The following is a 12,430-nucleotide window of genomic DNA, read 5'->3' as shown; positions in this document are numbered from 1 at the left end:
CTAAAATTTTATTAGAATATTAATTATTCTTCAAAATACCAAACTACAAGAATAAATATTTTTAGCATTCAATTATGAATAAATTAAATTTTTCATTAGAGCGAGTTTTACAGAATTTGAAAACCTGAACTATAATATTCCTTCCAAAACAATTCAATCAACAATAAAATCTTATAATTATTATGCTCTTAGGAATATCATAATTTTAAAGTTAATTTGCTTTCATTGTCATTTCAATTTGATGGTGGAGAAATGGTTTTGTGTTAATATTTAATTAAATTTTATAAATCGACTCTTCCGGATACAACTATTGTATCTCAAAAACATGGGTTTTCAGGAGAGCAAAAAATCTTCTTATTTCGTTATAAATAAAAGTATCGCAATGAAATAAAAGGGAAAATATTGGAATTAATTTTATTATTAGGTCCTGCTAAAAATTTGGACAAATTTAGAAGAGTAAGGACAAATGCATTTTGTATGAAAATATTGAAACTCTTTTTGCAAAATCTTAATATTTTATGATTATTATTGCAACTTTCGTTAAAACTTATATTTTAACGAAATATAAATGAAAGATAACAAATGATAAAAAATTTACGATATCTTATTAAATCCCTTTAGAATAATGTTCCAGAAACTTAGATTCTGCAAGTGCAAATACAATATTTGTGGAATTTCTATTAAAGCTAAGTTTACAAAAATTTGTAGGTGCACGCGTTTGGTTACAGAGCATTCACAGAAGCAAGGAAAACTTTTATTGCAAGTGCGCTTAGAATAGATTCATTTAGAGCTGTCGGAATATAAATACGAGTAATATTAAAGTAAACTGAGAGCTAAGATTTTTAAGCTCTTATATTTTTTCGACTTATACTTATTCTATTAATAACAATAGAATGGAAACTGCCGTTTTTTAATTAGGTGACCTTAAACTACTGCGTTCGTTAGTTCGGATTGGATATAAATAAAAACTGTAATTCGTGAGGCGAAAAATTTGAAATAACATTCAATTTTGCTTCTACTCATATATGGTTGATATTGCTAATTGTAAAATAACATGAAAACTGAATTGAAAGTTAATTTATTAGAATTAAATTTTTTTTTTAATAAGGTAAAATCAATAAAATTTTTAATTGATGACTTTGATTTAATAAAAAGAATTATCTATTTGCTTTGTAAAGAATTAAAAAAAAATTATTTTGTTTTTTTTTTTTTTCCAATTTTACACAATTTGGAAATTTTAAAACATTTGAAATTTTTTTTTTGCATTTCATTTCATTGACCATATAAAATTGATTTAGTGTTTTTTCTAACATTTGAAATTTTTGATTTTTTTTTTTTAATTAAATGTAACAGATTTTTTTTCTGATTTGTTTTTTATATAACGGGGACCTTAATGAATTTTATGTAACACGGGCCATGGATATGCAATTTTTATAGTAAATTAAAGTAATTAGTTTGCATGGCATTATTGTTTATAAAAAATGCAGATTGTTTTAAGCTTTTTATTATTAATACTGACTCCATATGATTTGTATAACCTTAAAACAAGGTAAAACAAATGAAAAATTATATATCTACGTAGTGCACCTAATTTGTACTAATTTAATTAAAAAATAAAGTTGGGTCAAACCAATGGTTTGTATTGTAGCACTTTTCCCTTCAACAAGTGAAAATTCTGCTTTTAAATACAGTCTATGTATAGCTATCACACTATTAAAATTATTTTCATTCATATACAAAACTATTTCTAGGATTGCATATGTTTAGGATGAACGATTTATGCAGTCTTTGAAATAAAGCAAAAATTAATATAAAAAGAGGTTAACATAATGCTCGATTTTAAGGGTTAATTGTGTGAGTTAAGAAAAATAATTATATTTTTTAATTTCACGGAATTTACCGTTAGCTTTTTGCGTTTATAGAAATTTGAAAAAGCTTGCGGTTTCGGAAATATAAGGTGTCAAAAATTCAAATTTTACGAATTTCAAGAGGTGATAACTTGAGAGGGGGTGGAGATGGAAAAAAATTTTCTTCCAACAAAATGAACTATTTATTAATATCTAAAAGCTCCTAAAATTTCAAGCTTCTACAGGCTGGGATCTAGAAGAAAAACGACATCAAAAATTTGGAAAAAAGGACTTTAAATAACGGTAAATTTGAGCGGCCATTTTGTTTTTCTTAAGTTGAACTATAGTATACCGCGCTAGTGGAAGGAAGCCGCTGCCTTTCTGCGTTTGCAAAATTGCAAAAATGCTTATGGTTTCATTGTAACAAATAGTTGAAAAAGGCCATTTTTAGGGTTTTGGGGGGGTATAACTTCTAGAGGGGAGGAGATAGGTAAAAATTTTGCTCTATGGAAATAAGTTTCTAGTAAAGATCTATGTACGTGTTAAATTTCAGCTTTCTATCTTCAAGGGTGTAAAAGTTTTGTAAACAAAAAAAGTGTCCACGAACGGACGGACGGACAAAAATTTTTTGGAAAAGTGCTAATGATGTTGTTTTTCTAAATAATGACATCATAAAATTCATGTATTTAAATTTCAGCTAGACCTCATTAAAATTCATTAATTTTTAGAAGTTGCTAGTGTTTTGAATGAATTTGACCTAATAAATATTTCGATAAATGATTTATCCCCACAATCTGCTTACATACATAGAGAAAAGTGTAAAAAGGAGCTTGAACAAGAATAAAAACCAATTAAATATAAGTAAAAATTACCCAATTAAATATTAGCCGAAAAATTTCCCAAATCTCTGATTTGGAAGCTTAACTTTACATACATTAAAATTTATATATATATATGTAATTGGGCCAGTTGTACTGTTTTCATTAGAGATTTACATAAATTGTTGACAGTTAAATTGTTGTTTTAAAGAAATCTCCATTTTAATTAATAAAAATAATGATGATCGAAAAAATAATGAAATGAGAATTTTCATTTTTAAGTTTTTTTTTCTTATTAGGAAGAGGTTTTAGTGTACAATTCACTTATTACTTGTTAATGTTCTATTTTTCGTTTTAGTGTAATTTTTATCTCCACGAATTATTACTAGGATCACTATATTCAAAAATGACCATAAATGAAATGTCAATATTTTTAATGAATAAAAGAATTATTTTGACATTCAATTTTCATCAATTTGTTATTGAAATATAAGAAAGTTGGGCATAAATATTTTGACATTATTTTATTTTTATATTATCATAAATTTTTATTTAAATTACTGAAGTTATTTTTTTTTTTGAATTTTGCTTTCTAATGTATACCAACGCTAATGATCATTGATTTGAATTGAAATTTAACTGACAGTATGTCAAAGCATCACTCCCTCCTATCTCTTTCAGTATTAAATAAAAGTTATACGAGTACAACGTTTTTCATATTATTTTTTATTTGAATAAATATTTTTAGCAATTATACGATTTTCTTATTTCTTAACATATTTTTTCATTTCCTATACATATAGATAATAACATGATAATAAAGTCAAAAAATTCAAAAGGGCCAAATATAAAACAAAAACATATGAAGTCCCTTGACTGTTACAAAAAAATTTATATGAATTTACCTATAGAACCACGATCTATAATAAATCCAGTCTCATCTCATCAAATTATTTTTTTCTTTTATTACGGAGAATTGTAGGATTTGGTAGTAAAACTTCCATATAACAAATTTTCCATACATTTTTCTGGTACTTGCATACGTACCATTTGAAGAAAACAAGCAGAGTGTTCTACTTTTTAGACTTACTTTGGAAAGCTAATACTTGACTCCATTTTTCGACCGTACATAAAAATTTTCATTTTTAATACAAAATAGTAGTAATTTGTTTTTAAATGTTAATGATAAATCTTAATTCGGCTTCTTCAAACCTGAAAAACTTAACTTTCGCAATATATCATGTTTTAAGTGTTCAGTTTATAAAATCTTATAAAACCTGTTACAAAAATATGGTTGTTTTGTGGTGCAGGTGTTAACAATGAATTGTCAATCGATTAATATATGTATGTATTGTATGTTAGTTAATTCAGCAGATGTCTGAAATTCTGTGAATGGCAAACCAAATCAACAAAGAAAAAAAAGAAAACATCACCCGCTGAGAAATTTTTATTTGATTGGAGAACACTCTCAATTTTTGTTTCTATTTTTAATACTTTGTTTCTCCAATTTAATTCTTTAATATCTTGCTATGCATGCTTTTTTCTCAACACATAATGTAATACATAATACGAAATGCTTGTAAGTATAATATATTATAATTACTGACTTAATCTTAGAAGTTAGAGGGGAAAGAAACGTGGTTCGAGCAGATTTTTTATATTCATAACATTAAAACAAAATGAATTTATGTGGCTATCATCGATGTTCTAATCTAGAATATGATTATTTTTATTATAACATTGGAAAAGAAGTAGGGGCCCTTATGAATTTTTATCATTATTGTTATTTCTTCAACTTTTTTACTTTTGTTCGTATTTTATTACTTTTTCTCATAATTTATGTAGCGTTATTGTAGGTATCGTTTATAAATTAGATTTAGAGAAAAAACGGTAATTTCATAAATAAAAGTTTAAGAGAATTCTCAATTTATTTTTGTTTTTTTTTTTTTTTGTTTGTGAGTGTACGAGTATTTCTGCGGTAAAATAACTTTTATAATATATAAAGGTGGGTGAGTAATTTTTTTTCTTATATTTTTATCTCGTAGGGTGGTAAATCAGTCAGATATTCATGAAATTTATGGAAAATAAGTTTTTCAATGATAGCTGGAACTGATGAAAGTTAAAATGTATAAGAAGAAAATAAAAAAAACGAAAAGGTAGATACAAAGTATACTTAAGATAATATAGAAAAAGTATTCAATGTTGAGATCTTGGAGAGAAGAAAAAAAATACCAGAAAAAGAACCAAAAAAATTCGATAAGAAAAACTTTTTGGAAAGTTAATTTCATATTTAAGTAATAATTTTTCTGCTAACTTATATAAAATCGAAAAAGAATTTCCATTTCAATAATTTGACAGCCATTTGAAAAGAATTTGACTTTTGATAATTTTATATAAGAAAGTAAAGTAACTTCAACATTTGCGCTCATTGAATATGAATAAAAATTTATGAAACATTTATTTGAAATATGAATGAGGAGGAGGAAAGGTAGGTACTCTATAAGTTGAAAAAAAAGTTATTTTTACCAATTTTTTTGTATTTTCAAATATTTTTTTTTCTGTTTTCAGAAAATCATGTTTGTGTAAAATGAAATAGGTTCCTATATAAAGGTATCTGTACATTTTCTTATAATATTTTACTATGCGCCATTTAGTTTTGAACTCTTGCTGTTATATTAAATGTTTTAAATTATGATTTTTAATGAACCAAATATGAAATGAGAAAAGAATTTCAATAAAATAAAGTTGGGTCAAACCAATGGTTTGTATTGTAGCACTTTTCCCTTCAGCAAGTGAAAATTCTGCTTTTAAATACAGTCTATGTATACCTATCAAACTATTAAAATTATTTTCATTCATATACAAAACTATTTCTAGAATTGCATATATTTAGGATGACGCATATATGCAGTGTTTGAAATAAAGCAAAAATTAATATAAAAAGGGGTTAACATAATGCTCGATTTTAAGGTTTAATTATGTGAGTTAAGAAAAATAATTATATTTTTTAATTTCATGGAATTTACCGTTAGCTTTTTATGTTTATAGAAATTTGAAAAAGCTTGCGGTTTCGGAAATATAAGGTGTCAAAAATTCAAATTTTACAAATTTCAAGAGGCCATAACTTGAGAGGGGAAGGAGATGGAAAAAAATTTTCTTCTAACGAAATGAACTATTTGTTAGTGTCTAAAAGCCCATAAAATTTCAAGCTTCTACAGGCTGGGGTCTAGAAAATAAACGACATCAAAAATTTGGAAAAAACGGACTTTAGATAACGGTAAATTTGAGCGGCCATTTTGTTTTTCTAAAGTTAACCTTTAGTATACCCCGCTAGGGGAAGTAAGCCACTGCCTTTCTGCGTTTGCAAAATTTGAAAAATCCTTATGGTTTCATTGCACTAAATAGTTAAAGAATGGCATTTTTAGGGTTTTGGGGGGGTATAATTTCTAAAGGGGGGGAGATAGGTAAAAACTTTGTTCCACGAAAATAAGTTTCTAGTAAAAATCTATGTACGTACAAAATTTCAGCTTTCTATCTTCAAGGGTGTAGAAGTTTTGTAAACAGACACACGGACGGACGGACGGACGGACAGAGTGAAACTAATAAGCACTTTTTTTTCAAAAATTTTTTGGAAAAGTGCTAAAAATGTGAAACGAATGTCGGCTGGCTCACAATTTTCAAGCTGATTTTCTTTGGAATACCCAAAAACTGCTAAATTTTTGATTTGTGTAAAAATTTTTCACTGTGAATCAAATTATAAAATAAAATAAAAATTTTCTTAAACTTTTCAGAAACAATAGGAATAGAAAAGCGATTTTCACGTTAGTTTTTAAAATACTGGATTTACAAAATTTCTTGTTCACTGCAATTCAAACTATGCAAGACTAGGTTTAGATATTTCTACACAGCAGCGGATCTTTCATATATGCAAAGTAACCATTTGCAATGAGAGCCAGAATACCGTGGAGCCATTGTAAACTTAAAAAAAAAAACTTTTTTTTTCTGTTTCAAGTCAGAGTCGGGCCTGTTTATACAAACAATATGAATATTACATATACGATTTTTAATGAATGAATAACATGTAGGAGACCCAAATAAAAATAAGTTTACGATTTAATTAAAAATGTCAATAAATAGTTCTGAATGTTAAATTTATATAACAAGAACATGTATTGTATATAATCTTTGAAGAAATTGTAATATGAAATAATTCCTTTTTTCTTGCTATAATTTTTATATTTGTCATTAAAATTGGGAGTCATAAAATCGTTGATTTACTAAAAGTGCTTGTAATTATTCAAATTTGCGATAAAAATTCGAAAATTACCTTGCGAATTTAGATGACAAAAAATTCGAACTTTTTCTTAAAGACAGTTTAAGTTCAATGGAATTCTCAATTAAATGAAGCAAAAATTTATTGAACTTACAATTTATGTTTTAGTTTTGCAATGTTATAAAAATTTATTATGATTACCAATTGAACGAGCACATAATTTTCTAATTAAAATATAAGAGAATTTTGTTAATTTTTGATAATTTAGTTCTGTAAATAAATAATAAATTATAAAGTTGGTATTCTTCGTTATATTCTTCTACGTCCAAGCTGAACTCTTTAATATATATGTTGAGTTTCGATATCCACGCCATATTTTTATTCAAAGGTGTATTGGTATATCAATTACCGAATTTTATAAAATTTTATATAATTGATGCACAAACATATAAATTTAAGTTTTATTAAGTTTTTTGGAGTAATTTATATTTAAAATGTAATAAATAGACTCCTTTGATGAAACAATACTACCGTTCTAAAAATTCATAGAATACGGACCGGTCCGTAAAATAATTACAAAAACATCCTTTTTTGGGTTACGTAAAACGCATAAAATTGATATGTAAACAAATACTTTTAATTGTTTACGACGTACTTTTTCAATACGTCTGCAATTTTAACGGGGTTTAGGCTATTTATATAGCATGTATATATGTATATAGCCTATTGTAGGTTTTTAATATAAAACAAGAAAATATATTAAAAATTTTTATTTCGTACACATGCAATAAGTTCTTTTTTGGAATAAAATTTGTAATAAATAATTTACACAAGATATAAAAAAAATAAAATTCGTAACAATTTCTTATCCTTTTTTGTGATTTTATGACGGTATATTGGATTAGATTTTAGATCTAGGCTCTTAAAGGTCTTCAGATTTCAGATTAGATTTCAGATCTAGGCTCTTTAGATCTTCAGATCTATTCTTTTATGCATAAGTATGCAGCATAAATTTACATTTTCTACAAAACGTAAAAAACTTTATGCATTCTAAAAAAATTTTAAAAAGCTCATGTTTAAGATTTTTTGGGATATTTCACATTTTCATGAAAATTGTGGACTTCTTTACGTTTTTGTGAAAGACAAGAAGTTTTTGACTTTTTTACGGAAGAAATTAATCTTTTACATATAGTGTAGTATTTTTTGTATATGGATGACAAAATTTAGATTTCTTTGCGCTTGAAAAACACTCAGATTCTAACATTTTTGTGTAAAAAAAGAGCAGCAAGAGCATTTTTCAGTTTTGTGTGAAAAATAATAAGAGTGTTTACGTTTTACAATAAGCGTAAGAATTTTTTTATCTTTCCACATAATCTAGATAAAAACACTGAATTTCTTAAATTTTTATAGAGAAATAAGGAGTTTTTGAAGTTTTTTTGTACGGTAGCAAAAAAATTTTCTTATGATATGAAAAAAGAGCATTAAAACTGGTGCTATAAAGTTGGTCAAAACTTGCACATTTTTGTCTCGCTTTATTTCACAATTTAAGTAGTAATTAAAATCATTAATGTTTATTGTTAGTAAAAACATTTTGTGTACAGGAGGGATTAAATTATTTTTTTTATGTGTCAGATTTAATAATAATTTCAATATCAAATATTTACAGTTTGAAAATAAAACTCATTCATAATTATTTGGAGAAATTTCTACAATGACTAACAATGGCGCTTGTAAGAATAATACAGACCGGTACATTTTAAGTTTAAACTAAAAAAATATTAACAATGAAAATTTTATTTCTTTAAATTTCAATAATTAAAGAATTGTGTTACCTATTTAAAAAAATACGGTGAAGCTTAATAAAAAAGTATGAAAAAGAGAAGTAATCAAAAAAATTTTTCATTTTGAAATTTCAGTAATATGGTTAAAAAGAATAAAATTATTAAAATGTTATTAAAATATAGACTAATAGGTTAAATTAAAAAATTGTAGTAAAATCAATAAGCACAAATTTAAAAGCAACAAAATCGTTTTGTAACCGTAAAAAGTGGCGCTTTAAAGTTTTTGAATCACCACGTGCTTACCATTTATAAAAAAAATATGAGTAATAATATTTAAAATGAAAATTTCCTAATAAGGGAACAAATGATTTATTTATGGGAAATTTCAACTTTTTTAAGTTTATGAACTGTTATACTTATTAGAGATTTTCAAATTTTTATTATAATTTTATGGATTACTTCATCTTTCATTAAAAATAAATTTATAACTTGGATGAAATTGATTTTGATTTTAGGTTTTGATGGTAGAAATGAAAATAAATTTTGAATATTAATTAAATATTGTAACTCTCGAATTTGTGAACGGTCGGTTTCGAATTTTGAAACGATTAAATGCGATAGTATTATGCCAACTATACATGTATGTTTACAATACTTTAACTTGTAATTATAAATAAACGAAATTTATTGGAATAATTTTTAAAAATTTTGACTTGGCAGTATTACCCTGGTTTAAAAGTTCCATTAAGTATGGGACACCCTGAATACAAGTACATTAGTAAAATGTTATGATGTTATAAATTTCTAATCTACATACATACATATGTATTGCGTGTCGAACGAAAAGTTTTTCATAAGTTGATTCATAAATTTTATAATAATATTGATTTTAATAAATATCTTTAGAAAGGTGTTAGAATGTAATATAAACATTTTTTTTTTCTTACCTGTTCGACCCACAGATTCGTTGTCATAATCTGATTTTTTAGATTCTGCAAAAGATAAGAAACAAGAATAAAAAAATTTTAAATTAATTGCGTTTTGCATATTCTTGAATAAAATTAGAAAAAAATTTTTTTCTTAAAAATTTTTATTACTCGTATATAAAAATAACACAGAATTTTCACGGAAATAAAGTTTTGCGTGACTAATTAGAGTAAGGACATTTTATTGCTTTTCCATCAAAATTCTTCAAAATATAAATTGCATCGCACCAAATTAAAATGTGTTTATAGGTACGTATATACGGAAAAATTAAATTTTAACCTCATAACAAATTATTGTAAAGAAACATAAAAATTTTTGAAAATTTAACTTTATATTTTGCCTCAAGTATTTTTCACTTCATACGTTTCGCACCATCTTTTAATACTTACATATTTGTGGACTTGTGTATGTGTTCATGTGCGAAAGATAAAGTTTTAATTGCGTTTACCAAAAGTATATATAAAGAGAGAGACACAGAGAAAGAAATAGACGAAAAAAATGTCATGATCTTGCAATTCCCTTGAAGTTTATCTAAAAATGAAAATATTAAGAGCAGCACCTTGGTTTACTGCAAAATTTTAATTTATAGATATATTTTTTTTAAAGATAGCTGTGCGGAGTATTTTATAAGATATCTATCTGTTAGGTATAAGAATAATATGTTTACATATGGTATGTATGCATAAATATGGTGGTGATTAGGTTTTTTCAAACACTATATTCATTGCATTAAGGTTGGGTTTTCAAGATATTTTGTTCACGAGTTCTGTTGTATTATGTAAATGCGTTGTGTATGGGGTAGAGAAATAACTTCAACATGAAAAATATTGGCATCTTATTTTATTTATAAAATTGATATTACTTTAAAGAGGAAAAAACTTTTAGAATTATTAAATTACAAATGAAAATTATTATTAAATAAGTTTGACGAATTTATTTTGAGAGAAAATTTGTGTATAATAGTATTTATGATTTACTTTCATATTCATTTTATGATTTTTAATTTAATTTAATAATTAAGTTTTTTAATAATTGAGTTTATTATTAATATAAGGATATTATGATTTTTCAAATGCCATAAAAATATCTTCGAAGGCAAACTTTTATAACAACTTATACAGCCGCAGTTAAATTTTATTGAAATATTGTTCTTATAGCTAAACTAATTTTTAACAAACCAACTGATTTGTAAATTGTAAGAATTTTAACTTTTTAATATTTTTTATTTTTATTAGATTTTAATATTTTTTGAATGTTCCATTTGAATATAGATTTGTGCGTGTATGATGTGAAAATCTGTTTTAGCATTTAGGGGAATTCGATCAATTGGTAGAAACTCTTAAAAAGTTTCTGCTTCCTTTCAAAACTCAAAAAATCAGTTCTTTGTAAAGAGGTAAATTGTTGTGTTTCGAAATGTTTTGCTTTAAGAATATTTCTTTAAATGCCTCAGTTCTGGCTTATTTCAAATATTATTATATTTCACCATATTTACCACATTTAAAATTACTCGCTTTAGAAGTATGTGATTGATCTATATAACAAACCCATAAACAATTTCAGAGAATTGAATGTTTTGGTAAGCTTTCACCAATTGCAATGACAATTTCATGGTACATGAAATATATTTTTCTTCTCACAGATTCTTAAGGTATTTTTTTTATTTTTGCTTAACTCAAATTGCTGGAATTTTCTATAATAAACATTTTTAATTTACTTCACTAATTAATTATTGGATGGAATCTTTGAACATAGAATGAAATTCGATGGAATTTTAAAAAATAAATATTGTACCTTTTTTCTAATTTTTTATTGAAAAAGGTAATATAAAATTTGACATGTTATGCTGGGAACATTTTATCATGATTTATGATGACATAATTTATTACACCAAAAAAAAAGTAGATTTTCTTGAGATGTTAAAAAGTAAGCATGTCTGCATATTAAACAAAACGTGTTAAAAAAAATAACTGGATTAGATCAGTTGAAATATTTGAGTCCGTGATATTTAAGAGTCAGCAGTGAATGGATAAATTTTGGTCAATATATATTCTTTATTATGGCGTGATATCGCATTTCCAATTAAAAATTTTCTACCTTTTCTTATCGTCTAATCATTTATGCGGACTGTATTTTGACTTACAAGGAACTAGAATGAATTTTTCATTATAAAATTTATAAGATCATAGAAATTATGTGGATGCAAGCGTGTGTAAATTATGGTCAATGCGGAAATGCTTGTTTTTTATAGAGAATGGTGATGGATGAGTCGTTCAATAAATAATTGAAATCATTCATTTTTAATTTCAGAACAAAATCACATTTACAGGAAAATTTGGGTTTTTGTTTTTAATCTTAATCGCTTATATCGTAACAGACAGGAGCCACAGAGACACAGAGAGAGAGAGAGAGAGGATAATTATTTAAGCAAAAGTGAAAACGTTCAAATTTTAGTACATTAAATTTTTAAATTTATAGAACAACACACATATTTTTTTCGAAGGATATTTCAAAGCAAATGATAGAATATAATGAAAGACAAGTTTAAAATTGAAACAGAAATTTTAATCTTAATAAGTTATAAAATTTGTTTTTGCGTTAAAAAAAATATTAAAAAGTGTAATAATATTTTACGCTTATGTTAATGTTCGCCGTGTAATAAATGTTCCACTAATAAATTAAAATAATATGGGGTTTATCAGTAGACAAGGATATTTTGGACGCGAA

At 25.3% G+C, this 12,430-nt stretch overlaps 1 protein-coding gene across 3 annotated transcripts in view; it reads right to left on the bottom strand.

Annotated features, from left to right (window-relative positions):
- Positions 1-12,430, bottom strand: part of LOC129614461 (acetylcholine receptor subunit alpha-like) — a 224,514-nt gene that overhangs the window by 88,444 nt on the left and 123,640 nt on the right. For all 3 annotated transcript variants that reach the window (XM_055529053.1, XM_055529052.1, XM_055529054.1), the window contains exon 3: positions 9,667-9,711. In XM_055529053.1, coding sequence (XP_055385028.1) covers positions 9,667-9,711 — 45 coding nt within the window. The remainder of the gene's footprint in view (positions 1-9,666; positions 9,712-12,430) is intronic.

Source organism: Condylostylus longicornis, unplaced genomic scaffold, assembly GCF_029603195.1.
Source record: "Condylostylus longicornis isolate FDR11 unplaced genomic scaffold, ASM2960319v2 ptg000110l, whole genome shotgun sequence".
Classification (NCBI taxonomy): Eukaryota; Metazoa; Arthropoda; class Insecta; order Diptera; family Dolichopodidae; genus Condylostylus; species Condylostylus longicornis.
The sequence above is the reverse complement of the archived record's forward strand: the minus strand, read 5'-3'. Positions and strand labels throughout refer to the sequence as shown.